This window comes from Dendrobates tinctorius, unplaced genomic scaffold, assembly GCF_039654945.1.
Source record: "Dendrobates tinctorius isolate UK_male_01 unplaced genomic scaffold, ASM3965494v1 ptg000064l, whole genome shotgun sequence".
In the NCBI taxonomy this organism is placed as follows: domain Eukaryota; kingdom Metazoa; phylum Chordata; class Amphibia; order Anura; family Dendrobatidae; genus Dendrobates; species Dendrobates tinctorius.
In genome coordinates, this window is record NW_027361732.1 from 6,399,916 (window position 1) to 6,424,843 (window position 24,928).

A 24,928-nucleotide genomic window follows, 5' to 3' on the forward strand; every position below is an offset into this window, starting at 1 on the left:
AGTGCCTGGCCGTGTATCCTCCCACAAATGCATTATGGCCTGCCTCTGCTCGCACAGCCGCTCCACCATGTGCAGGGTGGAGTTCCACCTTGTTGCAATGTCGATAATGAGGCGGTGGTTGGGAAGGTGGAGCAATCGCTGCAGCTTCTGCATACGAACGGAGTGTACAGGCGACCGGCGGATGTGCGCGCACAGTCTTCGCACCTTCTGGAGCAGGGCTGTTAACTCCGGATAATTTTTGAGGAAGCACTGCACCACCAGGTTCAAGGTGTGAGCCAAGCAAGGTATGTGGCTGAGTTTTGAAAGGGCTATGGCTGCCACAAAATTACGGCCGTTATCACTAACTACCTTGCCTGCCTCAAGATGTACACTGCCCAGCCATGACTCAGTTTGTTGCTTCAAGTACTCGGCCAGCACCTCGGCGGTGTGTCTGTCGCCCAAACACATCATCTGCAACACAGCCTGCTGACGCTTTCCACTAGCTGCTCGATAGGGGGACACCTCGTGTGCAACAGTGGCAGCTGCAGATGGAGTGCTCGTACGACTGCGCTCTGTGGACGAGCTTTCGCTTCTGGAGGAGGAGGAGGATCGAACGCCTACAGCCAACTGTTTCCTATACCGTGGGCTAGGCAGCACTGTCCCACCACCGCTGTCCCCTGTATCCACCACATTAACCCAGTGCGCAGTGATGGACACGTAACGGCCCTGGCCATGCATCAGTTGTGAGGTGCACCTTTCCGCTCACTGACTGCTTGAGTGCATGGACAATGCGGTCTTTCACATGATGGTGGAGGGCTGGGATGGCTTTGCGAGAGAAGTGGCGACTGGGTAGGTCATAGCGTGGTACTGCATAGGCCATGAGTTCGCGGAAAGCTGCGCTTTGCAACCGAAAGGGCATCATCTCAAACGAGATTAGTTTGGCAATGTGGGCGTTCAAACCCAGTGTACGCGGATGAGAGACTGAGTACTTTCTTGACCTACTCATAGTGTCTGGGAGGGTGAGCTGGACTTGAGAGCTGCATATGGTGGAAGTAGCGGTGGACAGGGCGGACTGAGAGAGGGTTGATGATGGTGATGGAGTTGGTGTTCTTTCTGATGGCCTAGAATCAGTCTTTCGTTGATATAACAGTGGGATTCCCTGACTGCTGTGGCCTTGCAACGACACCTCAACATTTGCTGCTGTGCTAACCAGTGGGCTTACAGTGGGGGAAACAATGTAGCATTGCTGACTACCTTCGTTGTGATCAGTTGCACATGTGGCACTTGAGGTTTGGTGTTGTGTCCACGCTTGCAAGTGCATGGTGTTTAAATGTCTAAGCATGCAACTGGTATTCAAATTTTTCAGATTTTTCCCTCGGCTAAAGGTCTTTGCGCACTTCTTACAGATAACCTTGGCCTGATCATGAGGATTTTGTTCAAAAAAGTGCCACACTGCACTCTTCCTACTTTGGCAGACATTTTGCGGCCTAGCACGCTGTGATCTTTTAACCCTCTGGACAAGCTGTCCAGCAACTCTTTTGATTTTTGGAACCTGTCTTTGGAGTGCTCCGGGCCTGCCAGATAACAGCTGTTGCGATGTCGATGTCTGCTGTGGATGCTCCTCATCTGAGCTATTGGAAGCAGCACCCTCTTCCCCCAATGGATGCCAATCTGGGTCAACAACTGGGTCATCCATCACCTCCTCTTCAATGTCATGTGCACCTTCCTCTGTGTCACCGTGTATGGTGGTATAGTGTGCGGGAAGGGGCACCTGAGTCTCATCAGGGTCAGAATCTGGCTCTGTACACTGCGAGGACAATGTAGTGCTGTGAGTGAATGTACCAGCAGAATCATCCATCAGCGGCTGTGCATCAGTGCACTCCATGTCAGATTCATCTTGGCCTGGGTAATTCACCATTTGACTTGATAATCCAGGCATGGTATGTGAAAACAGCTCCATGGAGTAATCAGTAGTATGGCCTGCGTCATCCTTCAATCTTGGTTGGGGTGAAGGACACAAGGAAAGGTGTGGTTCATGAACATGAGCCTCCAATGACGACTCAGTGCTTTTACTTTTTACAACTGAAGAAGAGGAGGCGATAGAGCTGGAGGCTGAGTCAGCAATGTAAGACAAAACTTTTTCCTGATGCTCTGGCTTTAAAAGCGGTTTGCCAACTCCTAGAAAACTAAGCCTTCGAAGCCTTATGGAGCCAGACGATGACGCAGGCTCAACACCTCCTGCATTCGGTCCTATTTTGCTCTTGCCACTACCATCAGATCCACCACCAACACCATCATTACCAGCTGCCAACCCCCGCCCAATTCCACCAGCCTTCCTCATTTTTGGTAGAAATGTAGACAAAATCCAACAAACTATATAGTAATGTAAAACAAGGTACAAGGTGTCTATAGGACAGGGGAGATTTTGAATTTCTGCTCACACTTGTGGACACTGGACACTTTTGGATTGTGTGAGGCCCACTGAATATCTGAGCGCTATGTCACAGGCTCGATGGCACAGCTGTGACCAAAGTGACTAGAGGATAAGTGAGATTTTGAATTTCTGCACACACTAGTGGACACTGGACACTTTTGGATTGTGTGAGGCCCACTGAATATCTGAGCGCTATGTCACAGGCTCGATGGCACAGCTGTGACCAAAGTGACTAGAGGATAAGTGAGATTTTGAATTTCTGCAGACACTTGTGGACACTGGACACTTTTGGATTGTGTGAGGCCCACTGAATATCACAGCGCTATGTCACAGGCAGAAATTGGCTAGTGTATCACAAACTACAAGGTGTATGTAGAATTGGGCAGAGTAGGAATCTCCCTAGAGTGCAGGTCTGTAAGAACGGAACATGTCCTCGACTTATTCTCAGAGTGACACAGATAGCTTCACTGTGGCTGTGATAACAGCCGTTACACGGTACTGTGTGAGGAGCGTACACCGCTGTATGGTGTGAAAAAATGCACGCTCAGTACCTCAGCAGGACAAAAAAAAAAAAATTGGGATTGCTTTTAAAAAAGCAGTTTGCAGCTCAGTACCTCAGCAGGACAAAAAAAAAAAATTGGGATTGCTTTTAAAAAAGCAGTTTGCAGAGCAGTGGGTAAACAGCAATGCAGCTGTCAGGAAGCCTTAGAAGGCAGCCCAACAACCAACACCACTGATACACCACAATATAGCCTCCCCTTGCACTGCACACACAGTGACTGGTGTGTTGTACAGGCACAATCGCTAGCAGCAGAAGCAGTTTTTTTTTTCTTCTTCCCTGCCTAACACTCTCCCTACAGAATCAGCAGCCTCTCCCTATGCTAAGATCGGCAGAAGATGGCGGTCGGCGTGCACGCCCTTTTATACCCCCTGTGACGCCCACCAAAGCAAGCCAATCACTTGCATGCCCTTCTGAAAGATGGTGGTGACCCGTGCCTATGTCATCACGTTGCCCACAGTGTCCGTGGATCCTGATTGGCTGAAAAAGAGCGCAAAACAAACTTTTGAAACGTGACTTTGGCGCGTAAGTCGCCGACCTCATCCTAGGGTCGGGTTTCGTTTCATGAAACCCGACTTTGCCAGAAGTCGGCAACTTTTGAAGTTTTTCGACCCATTTCGCTCAACTCTAATCAGTACCATACATATTCCCACGTGCCTCAAAGAACCCGCTTTCATATGGGCGATCCTTTATTTTTGCACTGGTCTGAAAACACGAACGGAGAGAGTTGTATTGAGGTGACACTGGCAGCGATTCTGCTTCACAATGCACATCCATCATTCTATCTAAACAGGGGAACTAGTTTTGCGTACAAGAAAAATAGATGAAGCAGTGAAGGTAAAAACTGACTTATTACGGACCATAATGGGATGAAAACCGGGTTCTGAACAATTATTTAAAAAAAAAACAAAAACACATTTTTCCAAGTGCAAGACCAACACCCACACGAGTGACCGACGCCTCACAGGTGACTGCAGCGACTTCTACAGAGATACTGGGTGTGAGGGCGCAGAGCCCACCACCTACATCCCCCGTGCACGCACAGCCGCATCACGCAGTACAGTCAGCCTGATGTACAGTCCAAGCAGCAGAAACCTGAGCAGGTGTGAACGAATCCCTACACCTAAGGGAGCCCCGTACACAGTGCCAGGACCCTGCACAGCCCGGGCAGCTGTGTAGTTGACGGTGCACGACCATAAGGCTATGTGCACACGTAGGTTTTAGGGTCTGCGGATTTTGTAGAGAAAACCGCAGGTAAATCCGCAGGACTTCTGCGGTTTATCATCTCATAATGGATGAGGTGTAAGGCTGTGTGCACACGGTGCGGTTTCTGCTGCGTTTCCGCAGCGCTTTTGCCGCTGCGGAAACGCAGCAGTTCTGCTGACCAAGTACAGTACAATGAAACCCTATGGGGTTTCAAAAACGCTGTGCTGACGGTGCGGTTTTGCTGCGGTTTACAAACCGCAGCATGTCAATTGTTTGTGCGGTTTCCGCAGCGGTTTCATACCTCTACCACAGTAGAGGTGTGAAACCGCAGGGCAAAACCGCAGACCAAAACGCAGGAAAACCGCAGGTCACTTTACCTGCGTTTCCGCGCGGGAAAAAACACAGCGGAATCCGCAACGTGTGCACATAGCCTAAAACTGCAGTGTTTCTGCACCAAACAATTGACATGCTGCAGATTGTAAACCGCACGGGAAAAACCGCAGCATGCGCACTGCTTTTTTTATTTCCATAGGAAATAAAGGTACTGTACAACGCAGCAGAATCTACTGCAGACCCGCAGGTGCAGAAACGCTGCGGAACGAATCCGCACCGTGTGCACATACCCTTAGAATATACTTCTGCCTACAAGTCTCCTCCATAACAAGCTTCCAAGTATCGGAGCCTGACATGAGCAGCTGCTGACCATAGTCTGACTCCTGAGGGGTGCTGTCCTCGGGGCTACGGCCTGTGCTTAAGGTCATGCCTAGTGCCCGCACTGCACGGAGCAATGTGACTGACAACCCCGCGTTACGGCCGGCGATCTTTATCGCCTAAACATTGTGCCTTCCCGGCAAGCAGTGCGGCGGCCAATGCGGCGCATGCGCGAGGACAGCAGGCAGCCCTCGGACTGGGCTCATGCCGCGGTGCCTCCCGGCAGGCTTAGCGCTGCACTCAGTGCTCGGCCTGCGCTCCGCTTGCCCTCTCGCTTGGAAGTTAGTAGCCGGAGCTACGTCACGATCGCTCCCAGAGGCCGGGACCGGCGGCGGCAACAGTGGGGGCCGCAGTGGTGGAAGAAAAAGAGGAGGAGGAGGGGGAAGGAGGAGCCGAGGCGGCAGCTGCCTGTTAGGAGGAAGGCGGCGAGAGACGGCGGGCGGCGTCGCCGTGCTCAGGCGCTCGGTCGGTCTGCGGCACCGGGAGACGCCGCTGAGCTCCCAGTAGCGGCCGCCCGACACACAGCGGTCACGGCCCGGGACTCTGCTGCCGGCGGCTTAGGCCGCCGCAATCAAAGGAAAATCGGTGAGGAGGAAGTGCTGGTTATATGGGGACCGCCGTGTGCTGGGACTTGTGGTTCCCCTCAGGAGCTGTGCAGGCCCTGTTGGCGGTTTGCTAGGTGTGTGTGGCTCTGCAAGTGGTCGAGGCGCAGTGACGTAGTGCTGTGCAGCCCCCAGGAGTGTGGCGGAGAGCAGCCGGCCGTGACGTCACATGCACGTGCGTAAAGGACGCGTGATCTGCTGATTACACCGTGCAGGTGTCTGCGGCATCATAAGGGGCATCCCCTGCCCCTAAGTCTCTGATCACTGGTGGGTCATACCTTGGGAATTAAAGGGATCCTGAGATTTGGTCACCTGGGGCCTTGAACTTGGCGGAGGTGCCCGTGCTCCGCGTCCGCCCCGGTGAATGTGGCGGAGGTGCCCGCACTTCGCGTCCGCCCCGGTGAATGTGGCGGAGGTGCCTGCGCTCCGCGTCCGCATCGGTGAATGTGGCGGAGGTGCCTGTGCTCCACGTCCGCCCCCGGTGAATGTGGCGGAGGTGCCTGTGCTCCACGTCCGCCCCCGGTGAATGTGGCGGAGGTGCCTGTGCTCCGCGTCCGCACCGGTGAATGTGGCGGAGGTGCCTGTGCTCCGCGTCCGCACCGGTGAATGAGGCGGAGGTGCCCGCGCTCTGCCCCAGTGAATGATGCGATGGTGCCCGTGCTCCACGTCCACACTGGTGAATGTGGCGGGGGTGCCCGTGCTCCACGTCCACACTGGTGAATGTGGCGGGGGTGCCCGTGCTCCACGTCCACACTGGTGAATGTGGCGGGGGTGCCCGTGCTCTACGTCCGCACCGGTGAATGTGGCGGAGGTGCCCGTGCTCCGCGTCCGCACCGGTGAATGTGGCGGAGGTGCCCGTGCTCCGCGTCCGCACCCATAAATGTGGCGGAGGTGCCCGTGCTCCGCGTCCGCACCCGTGAATGTGGCGGAGGTGCCCGTGCTCCGCGTCCGCATCGGTGAATGTGGCGGAGGTGCCCGTGCTCCGCGTCCGCACCGGTGAATGTGGCGGAGGTGCCCGTGCTCCGCGTCTGCACCGGTGAATGTGGCGGAGGTGCCCGTGCTCCGCGTCCGCACCGGTGAATGTGGCGGAGGTGCCCGTGCTCCGCGTCCGCACCGGTGAATGTGGCGGAGGTGCCCGTGCTCCGCGTCCGCACCGGTGAATGTGGCGGAGGTGCCCGCGCTCCGCACCAGTCATTGCTGGAATTAGCAGACCACTGTACTCTTTCTCTGACTGCCCCATAGACAATACATGGAGCAGAAGGCTCTGCAGTGGCTGTTGCTGGGTTCAAGAGCCTCAAATTCTTGGGATTGCTGGGAGGGGGGTCCTAGCTGTCCGACCCACAGTGATCATTAAGTTGTCCCCTATTCCTAAAATTGTAAATTATGCTGTGTATAGGGGATCACTTACTATATTGGGATCTTTTTTATACTTAAAAAAACAAAAACCCTATCCCATACTATACACATTAGATGAATATCTCGTGTATATTGAGATGCGATATGTATATAGGGGGTTGGGAGAAATGGTGTCAGCTCTCTGCTGTGCATGGCCAGACTTTGGAGCCCTGTGCACAATAGATGGATGTCGGCCAAATGATAGTTTAGGTAGACGTCGCTCCCATACATAGGAGCCCTTGCTCTGCTGACTGCTCCAGCGTTTACTTTGCGAGTGTTGCTGCCCAGGGTCCTGGAGGTAGTTATCTTGCCGACAATAAAAGGATTGTCAATCTGAAATTGAACATACTGGATCCTTCTCTTCCCTTCCCAGAGAGAGACGGACAGCCACCATTCATAATAGACAGTTGTCTGAGCCCACGGTATTGTCTGGTTCAGCCATCGTTAGTTTGAGTGCCTTTACTCACTGCTCTGGAGCTGGGATGTCTATTCCCACTTCAGAAAAGTACAGTTCCAGATGTGTAAATGGAGCTTTGCTAATGCCATCCACAAAAGGACCGGGCATGTTGATATCCAGTTAGCCAAGCCTTCTTGCCCTTTACATCACTGTATAATAAGAACACCACCATAATTGATTTCTTCATCCGATATTCGTGTATATGGCCACTTTATAGTGTTCTTGTTAGGCCAATTTCACATTTCTGACAGTCTGATTATAGGCTGCAATGTCCAGATCGACTGTGACTCGTGACCGAACTATTAGGTATGAGAATGTTTAAAGGGCAATTGTCAGTACGATCTACCCTCCTAAGCCGCAGGTCATAGGAAGCCGAATAAAATGATACCTTTATATTTGTGTTGTGATGTCTTATTCCAGGGAAATCCATGTTATTTTATGGGCTGGGCCCTGATCTTTCTGAGAATCTGATTCTAGACCTTACCTTAAATGAAAGGGGGCATTACCAGTGTGAGACATGTAATGACCGACAGTCTGCTTTCCTGATCTACATGTCTCACACAGGTAATGCCCCCTTTCACATTAAATAAATTCTGGAGGCAGATTGTCCTGCAGATCAGTGTCTGGCCTGTAGATCTTAACACCTTATTTGCCTATAAGAAAAATGTGGATTGCTCTGAAATAAGATGTCAGATTGCAGATACTAAGCTATCATTTTATTCAGCTTCCCATGACCTATATGTCCATATAGACGGCTTAGGAGGGTTGATCCTACTGACAGGTTCCCTTTAATTGTATTACTTCAGTGTATAGTTTTGTTACTATGTGATCAGGGTGTACAAAGCATTCCATCCAATATCATACAAAGGTTTTTTCACTAATATGTCTAATAAGTTAAATAACTTTACAAGTACATTACCTGACATTTCTTGAGCCAGTCCTGCGTTGCAACCTTTCTTATATCTCTGAGGACCAGACAGAGTTCTGAAGGCTGCTGTTAGAAACTAGATCTTGCTATCAGAGCCCTAGCATGGGAGATGACAGATTTCAGCTCTGGAGCTTGAAGATCTGCACTATAATACAGATGAATGATGCAATGTGATTACAGAGCTACTCACTTTTTCATGTAACCAGGGGTTTATAGGTGACCATACACTTTTAAGATTTCAGATGTGCAGTATTAAAGAAAAAATCTTTACCTTTTAATAGGAAAGAAAAAGAACAAGATGTCAAAAATCCGACGGAAGGTTACAGTAGAAAATACCAAGACCATATCGGATAGCACATCACGTAGACCAAGTGTTTTTGAGAGGCTTGGACCTAGCACAGGGAATAGTGCAGAGGTAAGAGCAGACTCATTTTCTCATACACAGAATATTCCAAAAAGTCTGTTGGCTGAAGAGCGAGGCCGAGATAAAGAAAAGCTTCACCTTGCAGCTACTTAATGCTGGTGATGATCAGTTTAGACTAGATTGCCATAGACTCCCAGCATCCCGTGTCAGCGCTTTGGTAGCCCCATTTGGGGAAACTTGAGCTTCGTTCACATTTTACGTAGCGACATGAATGGTGTCTGTGTATGAATAGAAGTTCTGCCTCATTGTATAAAGAAGATACGGCTGGTCAACTTTAATGCTGCTAAGTGCTCTACGTTCTAGCTTCCATAGTGATTGTATAACTACAGTTCACACCATAGATGAATAATTTCAGACACCAAAAATGTATTACTTTTCTTTTTCTTATTTCAGACTCAGTGTCGTAACTGGATGAAAACTGGTAGCTGCGGGTATGGTAATACTTGTAGATATATTCATGGCCCATCACCAAGGGGAAAAGGTTACAGCAGTACGTACAGAAGGTGAGTAAGGCAGTCGTGTAACCTTCTCATGTTATATGCTTAATTTGTAGTATTCCCCTCTTAGAACTTTGGGGGCATATTGCTCCTCGGGACCCCCACTTATCTCCACTACAGGAGTTCTGAAACTTTCTTTCCAACTCAATCTGGTTTGGGTTCTGAAGTGGAGTACTGTTCTCACGTCTCGAACCCGCTCTGATTTTCAGAACCCACGTCTTGCCTGACTGCATTTTCAGAGATAGTTGTAGGTCCCACATAATCTGTGGATATGCGATGTGTCTTAGGCTATGTATACACATAGTTTTTTGGCTCTGCGGATTTTGTAGAGAAAACCGCAGGTAAATCCGCAGAAACACTGCGGAAATGCAGTAGAAACCGCAAAGTGTGCACATACCCTTAGGGGGAACTACCTTACACTGCGCTTTTGATGTTGCAGATTTTCTGCACAATTTCTGCTCCCATTAATTTAAATAGGTTACATGCTTTTTTTTTTTTCAGAATTACACAGCATAAAAAACCTCATTTAGGGAACATAGTCTTAAGTCTACGTTCCAAAAAGTTCCGTCACTTTATGGGGATTTTCTTTCCTCTGTGAATTCTGTGTGCTATGTTCAGGAAGATTTCGGCTCACCCTCTGCATTTCATATTTCCAGAACTTACCCATAAAAACTAGAAAATAGTTTAACAAGTGGAAAATTAGAGAAAAGAAGAAGTGATGCATCTGCCCACAGCAACCAGTCAGGTCACTCCTAGTGATGAGCGAGTATACTCGTTGATCGGGTGTCCTCCCGAGTATTTTGGTGTGCTCGGAGATTTAGTTTTCGTTGTCTCAGCTGCATGATTTGCGACTTGTAGACAGGCTGAATACATGTGGGAATTCCCTAACAAACTGGCATTCCACACATGTATTCAGGCTGTCTAGCAGTCGCAAATCATGCAGAAGAGACGACGAAAACTAAATCTCCGAGCACGCCAAAATACTCGGAGGACACCCGAGCAACGAGTATACTCGCTCATCACTAGTCACTTCATTTTCTAAAAAGTCACCAGCACCATTTTCGATTTGCCCCAGCATTAATACATTTTCATCAGGGTTTCCCCCCACGCCTTACTGATCTATGATTGACATTTTCATTATAGGTCTCTAAGGAAAGAATAAAGCTGGCTCAAGAGCTGAACCTCCTACATACCAGATAGATGCTGACTGTAGTACATAGGCGCGCACCTGCAGCGACTGGAACATGCATTGATTGTTGCAGTTTAACCACTTAAATGCTGCTGTTAATCTGACCGTGGCACTTTAATGAGGTCACTGCCAGTACTCAGCACACCAGGTACCATCGGCCCCCTGCGACACGATTGTGCGGAACTAATGGGTTACCATAGCACCCATAGCTACCATCAAACTCTTTCTGGTGTAAGGCGCATACTGAGCTTTATAGGAGAATTGCAATTTCTCCCTATAATGCAATACATTGGTCCCACAAAAAACAAGCCACATCGTTGTAAAAATAAAAAAAAGCATGATTCTTGGATCAAGAGAGGAAAAACAAAAGTTAAAAAAATGAAAGAGAGCCTGTCACTTGCCATAAATCTGTACATTTTTCACTGCTGTCTTCGTGATTTTTTTTTTTTTCTCCTGCATTTTTCTGTTCCTAACCTACAGTTCTCTGGATATAAATCTAGTCTTTTTAACCCAGAGGGTGTGGTCCTCAATTTCTGTTGGCCTCCGTTTGAGGATCACACCCACCAAACTAACGAGGCCAGAATTATATACAGGGAAGAGAGGGCCATAGCTCAGGATCCAGAGGAAGGCAAATGGTGCCAGATTCAGGAGAACAGCCGCATATTTATGGTGACATGTCCTCTTTAAGATAAGGGAGCAGGCGCTCTATTCCCTGAGGTACAGTGACTTTTCTCCAAATTTAAGGCCAGACTTTTCGTGACTCCCGTTAGATTCCCTTATATTATATGTATGTTGTTCTCCTCTTTCAATGGACATTTTCTATGAAAAGAAAAACAAACATTTTTCAATGTAGTTTTTGGTAACAGTCTCAGACTACATTTTTATTCATTTTACAAAAGTGCAACTCTATTGTGTGAAGTATATAAGTAAATCTATTTCTATGTGGAATCAGTTCATCCTGACAGTAGCCTCTTGTGATGGTGCAGGGTCACAATCCCAGACACCTGCAGAAGCTAATAAAGCCAAGGCTTCTGACTTATATTTCTCAGGGTTTGCCGCACTGTATACGAAGCAGCATGTATAGCACAAGTGCACTTAGTGTCTGCTGCAGAAATGGGCACAAAAGTCTCTTGAATTCCCTGTAAATATTAATCTGCATTTATAATAAATCAGCGTATAGGAATATTCCTATAGTACTTTGCCATTCCTTGTAGGAAAGTAATCTTTTGGTTTTAATATATACATACATCTAGAATAATTGTATAGTTTCCTATCCACCTTTTTTGTGTGTTGATAATAAAACCTTTTTGTTCTCAGGTCCCCAGAAAGGCCCACTATAGATTTGCGTGATAGAATGAAAAATAAGCGTCAGGAGGTAGAATCGGAGCCACAGAAACGCACAGCAGAAGAACAAACTTCTCCTTCCAGGGTAATAAGAGTTTTCTTTGCTCATTTATTTTTGGATAGTGGGTTCTTAGTGGGTACTCTGGCTCTATTCATTTCATTGGGAGGAGAGAATGGCTATCAAGATCTGCAGGTAATTTTTTGGGCAATTTTCGTCTTTTACCTCAGTACCATATTATGTCTTGCCATGAATCTAGGCTACAGTGGCCTTAAATCTGTTGCTGTGATCTGGGTTAGATTTGGCCCACTGAAGTGCAAACAAACGTATTTTATTTTGTGTCACTACATAACCGTTTGGTGATGCTCATTCACCATGTCTGCTACATGTTTTTCGAGTTCTGGCCAATGTGGGGTGCCTCTTCTTAATGCACACTTACCCCTTGGCATACTCTTTAATGCTTTTTCATTTGCTTTCCAGTCTCGAACCATCTTTTCTGTCACTCCATATTGTCTTGCAGCAGCACAGTTTTTATGTTCCATGGCAAAGTTTACAACTTTAAGTTTGAAATTAGCTTCATATTTCTTTCTTCTTGCTGGTGGAGCCACGTTGGGATTTTGACTGTTGGACATTTGTATACTGTACTGTATGTACTGGTGCTATACTGTATGAACAGGTACAGATGCTGGTGATGTACTGTATGTGGTACCCAGTATACAACAACCAGCCAATCACTGCAAGCGATGTACCTTACCACCGATTTGGCTGGTTGTTGTGTACAAATTCCGCTTGGATTGGTCAGCTCTCCCTGCCTGCCCAGCCCTCCCTGTTTCAAAGACTATCAGAGCGGTAGCGCATCCCTCTGGTCCGCCCTTGGATCCTATTATCGGTACCTCCTCTGCCTCTCAGATCTCGCTCCTAAGGACTGCAGTGACGAGGTGAGGGGACGCCTCACCGGGAAGGTGTAAGCTGCAGGCATCTGGGACGCCCGGGATATGGAAAAAAGAGAGCGGTGCTGTGCCCAGAAAAACACGCCTCTTTCACCCGTCTGATCCGCCCTTGTATCCTATTACCTCCTTCTCTGCATCATATATCTCGCTCCGAGGACTGCAGTGAAGCGGCGCAGGCGCGCATGTGTGAGATCTGAGAGGCAGAGAAGTAGGTAATAGGATACAAGGGTGGGTCAGACTGGTGAAAGAAGTGTGTTTTTTCTGAGCACAGCGCCGCTCTCTCTTTTTTCCATGCTCCGGGCGTCCCGGTCGCCTGCAGCTTGCTTCACTTAGACCTCGGTGAGGCGCCCCCTCACCTAGTCATAGGGATTGCTCCCCCCACCATGTACAGCGACCGCAGATTGTTCAGCACCCGCCCTATAAGACGACACCCTATTTTTTTTAAAGATTTTCAGGGGTTAAAAAGTCGTTTTAAATACGGTAATGATTCTGAGGCATCTTTTCTTAGAATGGTGTTGGGTAGTTCCCCTGTTCTTCCTCCTTCAAATATGACTGAAAATACAAATGGATGTTGCATTTTTCCTTGGCAAAGTAGATTTTCCCAACACTGGCAACAGTGATTTTAGTGCCCAACTGAGATTGGCCACTTTTCTAGTAGGAATAATAGAGGAATGGCTCACTGTAGATTTCGAAGGTGCTCAAAATTATATGCTCACAGAGGCTACAAAACAGAGATGCCTTCAGTTTTAATGCGTCCATTTTAGAGGGATTGTGCAGGCCTTTGATATTGATGACTTATGCTCAGTATAGGTCACCAGTATTAGAGCAGCAGGTGCCTGGCACCTGACGGATGTACACAGTGTACAGAGCAATAAGACCACAGCTGCGTGCACTGTGTATTGGCTGTTCTGCAGCTCAGCGCTTATTGATTGTGTGCGATCTAAGCTGTAGTACCTGGCAGCAGCCACTGCACATTGTATGGAGTTGTGGTCTCAAACACTGTGCATCAGGCTCTGCTGGACCTGTTATTTGCTTATTACTGGGGGTACTATATGTTGAATTCCCACTGGTAGACCATCAATTCAGAAGTCCTAGACAGCCCATTAAATAATGGCATCACGTTTGCTGTTCACCTTTCCTGTGAAATGGAGCATGTCCTTGTATATTACAAGTAAGCGGTTTACTTTTTAATCCCTTCAGAACTTTGACATTTATGCTATCTGGACCCTTTAATTTGTTTATTTTAGTTTTGTTTAAATCCCTTAGCACCAACTAAATATCCCTTGTACACTACTTGGAGATTATCAGTAGAGCTAGGCGAACCTAAGTTTGGGGTCCGTATCGAGCACCTACTCTTCAGGCACGGACCCCGAGCACGGACTTCTCCATGAAGTCCGTGTTACTGATTGGGTTCAGCACCCCAAACATCAAGTGTTTCCAATGCTGTCATCTGCATGACAGCGTGAGAAACACCGGCGGCTCTAATCAGTGGTAAGATTATTACCACCGGTCATAGCTCTGCGGCTCACACTCTGTCCGATGACAGCGTGAGCCAGCAGCTGTCACTGGTTCTGAAAAGCTTACAGCTGGTTACAGGCATCAGCTGATGTGAGTACCACTTCCGTCAGTCTACGCCTGCGAGAGCAGGTGGCGGCTGATGGGATTAGTCATCAGCTGACGCCTGCGTTATAAATAAATAAAATAAAAAAAAAGACAACAAAAACCGGCGTGGGATCTCCACTATTTTTGATAACCAGCATGGCAAAACTGACAGCTGCGGGCTGCAACCCTCAGCTGTCAGCTTTATTATGGCTGGTTATCAAGAATAGAGGGGTCCCCATGCTGTTTTTTTAAAAATGATATAAATAATAATAATATAAAAAAAAAAAAAAAAATGGCATGGGTCCCCCCCCCCATTTTTGATCACCAGCAAAGCTAAAGCAGACAGCTGGGGGGCTAGTATTCTCAGGCTGTTAAGCGGCAATGAATATTGCCACCCCACCCCCAGGCTACAAATAGAAGCCTGCAGCCGCCCCAGAAAAGGGGCATTTATTTATTTTTTTTATTTATTTTTATTTCATATAATGGTATTTATTGTGGCTATGTGGGAGCATCAACTCTCTGGCGGTAATCATTTTACCGCCGATCAGAGCCATTGTTTGCTGCAAAGTCATGCAGATGACAGCATGGCAAACAATGGATGGTCAGGCCCCCCATTATCTGAATTGGGTCCAGGTACTGTTTGTAACCCGAATCAAACTTTTTTGAACTGTTCGGCTGAACGCGAACATCCAGGGGTTCATCTGTCACTAATTATCAGGAATCAATAACCCTTCAAATAGCCTATGTGATGCAGAAAGCTAGGGTGGGCATGTTTCATCATCTGGGTCATGGGCACAAATTCTACATGGAAAGAGTCTTCCTTCTTGGCAACTTTTACCTTCATAGATTCTCAGTAGGTGTGTGATATGTCTGCTAATACTTCTGTTTGTAAATTTTTTTTTTTTTATAGAAAGAATCCTCCAGGGGAAGACGCCGAGAAAAGGAAGATATTAAAATTACTAAGGAGAGAACTCCAGAAAGTGACGAAGAAGCCGCTGAATGGGAAACTACCAGAGATGGTGAGTAGCACACCGGCATTTAGGCTGCAGTCTGGTATCTATGAACTTCTTTACCTAACGCCAAGCTAAATTGTGTTCGTATTTAGAAATGCTTTGATTTCCCTTTTTTTTTCTGTCTCTTGATTTTTCTGAGGCGCTTTGCAGATTCATGATTTTATTTTGATGCAGTTGACCAATGTGGAAAAATGAGTAAGTACAAACCTAAGAATAGCAGAAGCGATCCTCCCGCTTTAGGTTCTTAGAAATAACTAGAATTAGGCTCCTCATTAGAATTAGCATGTGTCCTTCTTTGACCATGGCTGCTATCACATGTGCTGTGTATGATGCGGTGTGTTGTGCCAAGTTAGGGGTGAAATGGAGATAGGAAGGATTTATGTTCCATTGCAAATCTCCTCATCTTACTGGGCTCCTAATCCCCTGAGCCAGCTCAGGAGCTGGGCCCACTTCACTTGCGGCACATGCTAGCTGTGTTATGCAGCCATAATCTTATCTTTAACCCCTTTCCGACGTTGGACGTTATAGTACGCCCACGTCGGAATCCCTCCCTTTTACGTGGGCTCCGTCGCTGAGCCCACATCTTTCCCGGCACGTCGGCTGTTTTGAACAGCTGACATGTGCCTCTAACAGCCGCAGGTGGACAGATCACTAACCTCTTGCTTGCTTTTTGTCATTTTTGTGCCCCTTACAGCTCTATTTAGCCATAGTGGTTTCCTCCTATTTCTCCCTTGTTTATTCCCACAGGATGTATATTGTTCACAAGTCCTCTTCAGGATGCTTTTTTACCCTTTCGCGCCAGAGTCTGATTTCACCTTCATGACCAGGCTAATTTTTTACGTTCTGACGAGTGCCACTTTATGTGGTGGTAGCTTGGAAACGCTTCAATGGATCTGATTCTGAGATTGTTTTTTCATGACATATTGTACTTTATGATAGTGGTAAAATTTGTTTGCTATAACTTGCGTTTATTTCTTAAAATATTGCAAATTTGGCAAAAAATTAAGATTTTGCAATTTTGAAACTTTTAATTTTTATGCCCTTAAATCAGAGTTAAGTCACACAAAATAGTTATTAAATAACATTTCCCACAAGTCTACTTTACGCGAGTACAATTTTTGAAGCATAATGTTTTTTCGTTAGGAAGTTAGAAGGGTTAAATGTTGACCGGCGATTTCTCATTTTTCCAACAAAATTTCCAAAACCAATTTTTTTAAAGGACCACATTACACTTAAAGTGACTGAGGGTCTATATGACAGAAAATACCCAAAAGTGACACCATTCTAAAAACTGCACCCCTCAAGGTGTTTAAAACTACATTCCTAAAGTTTATTAACCCTTCAGGTGCTTCACAGGACCTGAAGCAATGTGGAAGGAAAAAAGTTAGTTTTTTAGTTACTTTTTCCCACAAAAATTTTACTTCAGCCCAAAATTTTTCATTTTCACAAGGGTAGCAAGAAAAAATGTACCCAAAATTTCTTTTGTGTGCAATTTCTCAGTCAGTACGCTAATACCTCATATGTGGTGGAAAGCTACTATTTGGCACATGGCAGGGCTCGGAAGCAAAGGAGTGCCATTTGACTTTTGGAATGCAAAATTGGCTGGAATCTAGCGGACGCCATATCGCGTTTGGAATGCACCTGAAGTGCTTAAACAATGGAAACCCCCCACAAGTGACCCCCCCCCTTTTGGAAATTAGACTTCTTAGGGAACTTATCTAGATGTATGGTGAACACTTTGGTGGAAAACTACTGCTTGGGCTCGAAAGTCAAGAAGCACTGATTTGGCTGGAATAGGTTGTTGTTGCCATGTCACATTTGTAGAGCCCTGACATGCCAAAACAACAGAAATCCCCAACAAGTGACCCTATTTTGATAACTACAACTCTCAAGGAATTAATCTAAGAGCGTTTGAGTATTTTGAACCCTGAGATGATTCACAAACTTGTATATCATTAGGCTTAGTAAATTTAATATTACTATTTTTTTTTCCAATAAAATGTTGCTTTAACCCCAAGTTTGTAATTTTCAAAAGGGGTAATAGGAGAAAACGGTACAATTTGCTACACAATTTCTCCTGAATACACTGATAACCCTTAAGTGGTTGAAAACTACTTTTGAGGAACAGTGCAAACCTCAGAAGGGAGGAAGCGTCATATTGGAGTTCATATTTTGCTGGACTGGTTTGAAGGTGTCATGTCACATTGGCAGAGCCCCTGAGATCATAGAACAGCAGAACAACCGTAAGTGATCCCATTTTCACAATGAATTCATCTCGGGGGTGCAATGATCATATTCACACCACAGGTTGGTCACAGTATTTTGTACCATTGGATGATGAAGAAATGTTTTAGCCCGAGATTTTACATTTTCACAAGGGGAAATGGATAAAAATAGCACCAAAATCTGTATCCGAATCGTTCTCTTTGGCAAGAGGAACACGCCAGGGGTGCCCCCTTTCCCCGGCCATTTTCGCGCTTGCAATCGAAGTGTTGGCGACCCGTATAAGATCCACTCCAGTCATTAAAGGTATAGAAATAGAGGGCCGTTTAGATACCATTGGCCTATATGCTGATGATATGGTGATATTTATGGATAAAGCAGAAGAAACACTACCCCATGTGATTACTACTATAGACAAATTTAGTAACTATTCGGGATTATACATACATTGGGATCAATCCGCCTGGATGCCTCTCTCCCTTGGTCCAATGGATCACCTTGAAACGTTATCCCCATTGCCTGTTGTAACTAACTTTAACTCCTTAACCCCCAAGGGTGGTTTGCACGTTCATGACCGGGCCAATTTTTACAATTCTGACCACTGTCCCTTTATGAGGTAATAACTCTGAAACGCTTCCATGGATTCCACTGATTCTGACATTGTTTTCTTGTGACATATTGTACTGGATGTTAGTGGTAAAATTTCATTCAAATAACTTGCGTTTATTTGTGGAAAAAAAAAACGGAAATTTGGTGAAAATTTCGCAATTTTCCAACTTTGAATTTTTATGCCCTTAAATCATAGAGATATGGCACACAAAAAACTTAAAAAATAACTTTTCAGATATGTTTACTTTACATCAGCACAATTTTGGAACTAAAATTTTTTTTTGTTAGGAAGTTATAGGGGTTAAAAGTTGACGAGCGATTTCTCATTTTTGCAACACCACTTCATTTTTTACGGACCACATCACATTTGAAGTCACTTTGAGGGGTCTATATGATAGAAAATACCCAACAGTGACACCATTCTAAAAACTGCACCCCTCAAGGTGCTCAAAACCATATTTAAGAAGTTTATTAACCCTTCAGGTGCTTCACAGGAATTTTTTGAATGTTTAAAAAAAAAAAATGAACAAAAAAAATACTTCAGGTCCAATTTTTTTTTATTTTACCAAGGGTAACAGGAGAAATTGGACTGCAAAAGTTATTGTGCAGTTTGTCCTGAGTACGCTGATACCTGATATGTGGGGGGGAACCACTGTTTCGGCGCATGGCAGCGCTCAGAAGGGAAGGAGCGCCGTTTGACTTTTTCAATGCAAAATTGGCTGGAATTCAGATCGGAGGTCATGTCACGTTTGGCGAGCCCCTGACGTACCTAAACAGTGGAAACCCCCCACAAGTAACCCCAATTTATAAACTAGACCACCCCCCCCCAAGGAACTTATCTAGATATGTGGTGAGAACTTTGAACCCACAAGGGCTTCACAGAAGTTTATAACGTACAACCGTACAATTGAAAAATCATATTTCTTTATCGCTTCATTGGGGGACACAGAAACTATCTTTTCACCCCCAATTTTTGTTTTCCCAAGGGTAAGAGGACCCTAAAAGTTATTGTGCAATTTGTCCTGAGTACGCTGATACCCCATATGTGGGTGTAAACGACTATTTGGGCGCATGGCAGAGCTCAGAAGGGAAGCAGCGCCATTTGACTTTTTTGGCTGGAATTGAGATTGGACACCATGTCGCATTTGGAAAGCCCCTGATGTACCAAAACAGTGGAAACCCCCCACAAATGACACCATTTTGGAAACTAGATCCCCCAAGGAACTTATCTAGATGTGTGGTGAGAACTTTGAACCCCCAAGGGCTTCACAGAAGTTTATAACGTACAACCGTACAATTGAAAAATCATATTTCTTTATCGCTTCATTGGGGGACACAGATTACCATGGGTGTATGCTGCTGCTACTCGGAGGCTGACACTTTGCAAAAAAAGAAAATTAGCTCTTCCCCTCAGTTTCTGCTTAGTGTCTGTAGGAGGCGGCCCGGGATCTCCCAGATACACAATTAACGTTTCCTTTTTTTCCCTTTTAGGTTTGTGTATGTGTGTGTATTAATTTTTTCCCATTTATTTTTCAGATTCAGCTTCGAAAAACAGGGGGTAAATGTTCACCCTGCTTTCCCATATCACGCGGCTGAGCGAGCAATGTGGTGTTACACACATCGCAACTCTCAGAACCGCAGGCAGGACCTTTTCCCTATCACCTTCGGGTGCTACGGGCTGACAGGTGGCTGGTCCTAGCCGATTCCCCTCCTCACCCCTTTCCCGGGACAGGGCTGAGAGGAAGACGGCGGTCACCGGCGGTGACTTTCCCCTTTTGGCAAAGGGTTGGCGCTGTCTTCTGCACTATTCGGACATGGTGCGGGGACAGAGGACCTTCATTCCCAGCGGCCTCCCCTCATCACGGGCCCCTGCGGTCATCCTCTTCAGGGAGCATGTGGACGTCAGGTAAGCAGCCTAAACGCTACCACCAGTCCCGTGCTCGCCCCACATGGAAGTCATCGGGGTCGGCGCCGCTGATAGCCGGCAATGCCACTCTCCATTTGAATTTCACAGCTTTCGACCCACAGCCGGGTGTTCGTCATTGAAGCAGCAGACAGCGGTCCCCATCCTCATACCTCCCTCATTTCTGCGGCGTCACGGGCACCGGGTGCATTTCTTCTGGATCAGAGACTCCGTAGGTGGAAACCGCCACAGCACTTCTTACTTTCACTTTCACTTAGGCTTTCTTCGCCTGTTCACGCCCCCTGCAGTGCGCGCGCTTTGTTGGTGCCTTTTCTTAGCCCATCACAGAGGTACTTTCTTTTCGTAGCTCCTCAGTCCTCCTCCTTATCCGAGTCCCCCTGCAGACTACAGCCAATCGCGCAGCACGGCCGCCCAGCACCGCCCATCGCTAAGGTCCTGCGGCTCTCTGGGACCTCGTGTGCGGCACACCACGGATCTCAGCTTGGGGGACACATCTGCTGTCTGCTGCGCATCAGCTGGAGCTGGACACGGTAGGCTCTTATATTTCTGAGCCCCTAATTTTAGCTCCCTCGGCAGTACTCCCTCGCTCCCTGCAGATACTTGCCGCAGTGATACTGCAGTCTTCACATATGCCCAACTCTGCAAGGGCTCCTTATCCTAGACCCACCACTACCCATTACGCCTGCGCGCGCTGTAAAAAGAAGTGGGCGTCAGGTCAGTCGTCTCCCTTCTGCCCGTCCTGCAGTCTTTCCTCTATGTCTGCCCCACTGGAGCACCCCGAGTCCCGGGATGAGAGCACTCCTCCCCCCAGGGTGGATTGATTTAAATCACGCCGATTTAAATCATGATTTAAATCACGATTTAAATCAAAAGATTTTTTCTATTTAAATCGGATCGATTTAAATCATGATTTTAATCATGATTTAAATCACTGATTTAAATCAAAAGGTTTTTTTTTAATATAAATCACGATTAAAATGAGAAGTGAGAGCAGTGTGCATGTGCGCCCATAGTTACACGGACGAAACTAGGGGCAACGATCTAACGCCAGGGTGAGGGGGGGACCCCAAAGTGAGTAAAAATCTTTTTTGTTTTACTATATGGCAATAGGTAGGTGTTTAAAAGCAGCATGTCTTAATTGTATAAACTATTAATAGCCTCCACATTTTGTTCATACTGCCCCTTTAATTCCACACTTCTAGCTTGGTTTCAGTTTTGGTTTAGTTTCTTTTTCCCTGCATTCAGTTGACATGCCCAAACTTGTTGGATAGTCAGAAATGGGAGGACTGAAGTTGGTTCTACCACAAGATGTTAGATGGAATACCTTGGCTGACTGCTTGGAACTGTTTATTAACAACTGGTCAAAATTACTGTCCATTTGCGAAACACATCGGGATAAAATTGATGCTAATATACGAAGCAAAGTATTAAATCTTGGTGTGAAGAGAAATGCCGAGGACCTTTTGGAAAGGTTAAAGCCAATATCGATTGCGTTGGATAAAATGCAGAAAGATACTGCAACCATAGCTGATGCCACAGAAGTTTGGAAAGATTTAGAAGGTTCTCTAGATCTCTTGAACCTCTCAAACAATGTAAAGGTTGCAATACAGCACCGCAAGGACCAAGCATTAAAAGAAGAACACTATTTAGCCAATATCTTGCATCCCATCTACAGAGGGAAAAATTATCTGAGGCGGAAATCAACTCTGCAATGGAGTGGCTCGCCAATACTAACCATGACATTGTGGCAACTGTGCTGAAATTGAAGTGTGAATCTGCACCATTTCAAAAATACATGTTTGCAGATAACGTCGTTAATGAACTAAAACCACTGGACTGGTGGAAGTCGCAATCACTTGTTCTTCCAGCAAAGATAATAAATCTAGTTACTCAGCTACTGACTGCATCGGCTTCATCCGCAGGAGTAGAGAGATTGTTTTCTTCATTTGGTTTTGTGCACACAACAGTCCGAAACCGCTTAGGAACTGCTAAAGCAGGACAACTGGTTTTCCTATTAAAAGTCCTAAATAAACAGTAGGCTTAAAGGACTGATGTATTCACTGAAGATGTTTGCTTACTTCAAACGTTAGAGATAGGCTATTGTTAAAAAGTACTTACTCTCTGTAGTTCAATTCTGAGTGTTTAATAGTGCAAATAAAAATTATTAGGTTTCATAATCAACTGTTTTAATATTTTTATTTGTGTAAAACAATTAGATTTGCAAAAAGACAAAGTTTTGCTTGTGTACAACTTGATTAAAAAATCTGACTTAAATCAAATGATTTAAATCAAAAAAATCTGATTTAAATCAAAAAAATCTGATTTTTTTGATTTTTTTTTAAAAAATCAAGATTTTTATCCACCCTGCCTCCCCCAGAGTGGGCCGTTGCAATGTCTCAGTCGGTCTCTGACCTGACTAAAGTTTCTCAGTCGCGAGGCCCGTCCGTTCCACCCAGGCTACTTTCTTCGTCTCCCTCTTCAGAAGACGACCTTAGGTCAGACGATGATTCCCAATCGGGATCTGACTCAGGCGGACAACATGTCTAAAACACAGGACATGGTAGATGGTCTCATATCGGCTATTTTTTCAAACGCTCAAAATAAAGAAAAATAAGGCACCCCTTCAGGACTGCTCTGTCCCCTGTAAACGAGCAAAACCCCCCTCCTGAACCTTTCCTAATCACACAGAGTTCGAGACAACTTTAACCAAACACTGGGAACACCCTGAGAAGCGTTTCTCAGGCCACATGTACTTAGACGTCCTGTATCCATTTGATGCGGATCTTCTCACAAAATAGACTAAAGCTCCCGAAGTGGACCCACCAGTTTCCCGTCTGTCCTCTAAGACGGTTCTATCCCTCCCGGACGGGGCATCGCTTAAAGATCAGGCTGATAGAATCGCTGGCTAAATCAATTTTTGAAGCATCCGGCGCCTCCCTCTGTCCTATTTTCGCCTCCGCCTGGGTGGCAAACGTCATTTCAGCTTGGGCAAAAATTCTTCGCAAGGGCATCTTAGCGGCAGCTCCTCAGGACGAGCTGGCAGACCAAATTAATCATGCGGGTAAATACCTTTTTGCTGCCTCCTTGGATGTGGCTGGGTGAGTAGCAAGAGCTAACAGCAACATAGTAGCCATATGCCGTATCCTTTGGTTGAAGTCATGGAGTGCGGACACCACCTCTAAGAAGTCGCTCACCAACCTGGCATTTCACGGTTCTAGGCTCTTTGGCGCCAAGCTGGATCAGATAATTTCCGATGCCACTGGAGGTAAAAGTACCTCCCTTCCCCAGTCTCGGCCTAGACAGTTATTCAACAGAAAAGCTTCTAGCCAGTTTAGGTCCCTTCGCCCCTTCTCTTCCGCAGAAGGATCATCCCAGGACCGGCCCTCTGCCTCCAGAGAACGGAGAAAACCATCGTATAAACCCGCGTCCCGCTGGAAATCAAGAGGCCAACCCTCCAGATCTTCAGGCTCCCGTTCCGGTAGGTTTTCCTCCAAGTGACGGGTCACCCCCACCCGGAAGTTCTTTCAGGGTGGGAGGCAGACTTTCTTCTTTCAGGGATGCGTGGCTGTCTTTTGTTGACGACGCTTGGGTCAGGGAAATCATCATATCCGGATACAAAATCGAATCCCCCCTCCCCCCCCCCCCAAGCAGACGCTTCTTCCTGTCTCGACCCCCAAGACAGCAGTCCCAGACTCCAGGGTTTCTTCAGGCCGTCTCCTCCCTTCTTTCCGCCGGAGTTAACGTTCCCGTTCCTTCAAACGACCGGTTTTCAGGGTTTTACTCGAATCTCTTCGTAGTTCCGAAAAAAGACGGTTCCCTTCGCCCAATCTTGGATCTCAAGTTGCTCAATCGCCAGGTGAGGATCCTCCACTTCAAGATGGAGTCCTTGCGCTTGGTGATAGCCTCGATGGAACCCGGAGAGTTCCTCTGCTCTGTGGACATACAGGATGCCTATCTTCACATCCCTGTTTGTTTGCATCATCAGAGACATCTTCGTTTTGCGATTCAGGAAAATCACTATCAATTCACAGCCCTGCCCTTCTGCCTAGCCTCTGCTCCCCGTGTCTTTACGAAGGTGATGGCAACAGTCATGGCCATTCTTCGCTCCAGGGGATTCTCATTATCCCTTATCTGGACGATCTGTTGATCAAGGGCTCGTCCCGCCAAGACTGTCTTCAAAGTCTCCAAATAACTCTGGATACCCTCGCCCGTCTCGGTTGGATAGTCAACAAAGAGAAGTCCATTCTGTTCCCTACTCAGCGTCTGACTTTCTTGGGCATGGAATTCGACACGAATTTAGCCCGGGTGTTTCTTCCTAGGGACAAGTTTCATCCCTTTGCAAGGGCATCAGATTCCTAAAACGGTCAAGGCCCATTCCTCTTCGGTCCTGCATGAGGGTCCTGGGGAAGATGATAGCTTCCATAGAAGCAGTGCCTTTCGCACAATTTCACACTTATCCTCTCCAGCTGTCCCTCCTTTCAGCCTGGGACAAGACCTCTGTTTCTCTGGACCGCCCTATACTCCTTCATCTCACAGTAAGGCAGTCCCTGACTTGGTGGACAATACCTGCGTCAGTTTTGCAGGGGAGGTCCTTTCTCCCGCTTCAGTGGCAAGTCATCACCACCGATGCCAGTCTTCTAGGATGGGGGGTGGTTTTCCATCGGAAAACGGCCCAAGGGTGCTGGAGCGCCTAGGAGACTCTTCTCCCCATCAACCTAGAAATCAGAGCGACCTTCCTGGCCCTCCTCAGCTGGCAGCCTCTCCTCGTAGGCAAACAAGTCCGCAGGCAAACCAGTCCGCATTCAATCAGACAAAACCACGGCCGTGGCGTACATAAACCACCAACGGTACTCATAGCGGGCAAGTAATGGCAGAGGTGGCAAA

At 46.7% G+C, this 24,928-nt stretch overlaps 1 protein-coding gene across 4 annotated transcripts in view; it reads left to right on the forward strand.

Moving 5' to 3' along the window:
- The first annotated feature begins 5,031 nt into the window (after window positions 1-5,031).
- The window catches only part of ZC3H13 (zinc finger CCCH-type containing 13), a 122,527-nt gene continuing 102,630 nt past the window's right edge, over window positions 5,032-24,928 (forward strand). For 2 of the 4 annotated variants that reach the window (XM_073580265.1, XM_073580266.1), the window contains exons 1-5: window positions 5,032-5,474; window positions 8,553-8,686; window positions 9,089-9,198; window positions 11,699-11,810; window positions 15,186-15,294. In XM_073580265.1, coding sequence (XP_073436366.1) covers window positions 5,048-5,474; window positions 8,553-8,686; window positions 9,089-9,198; window positions 11,699-11,810; window positions 15,186-15,294 — 892 coding nt within the window. In that variant the 5' untranslated portion in view covers window positions 5,032-5,047. The remainder of the gene's footprint in view (window positions 5,475-8,552; window positions 8,687-9,088; window positions 9,199-11,698; window positions 11,811-15,185; window positions 15,295-24,928) is intronic. The other 2 variants (XM_073580267.1, XM_073580268.1) reach the window with 2 other exon arrangements.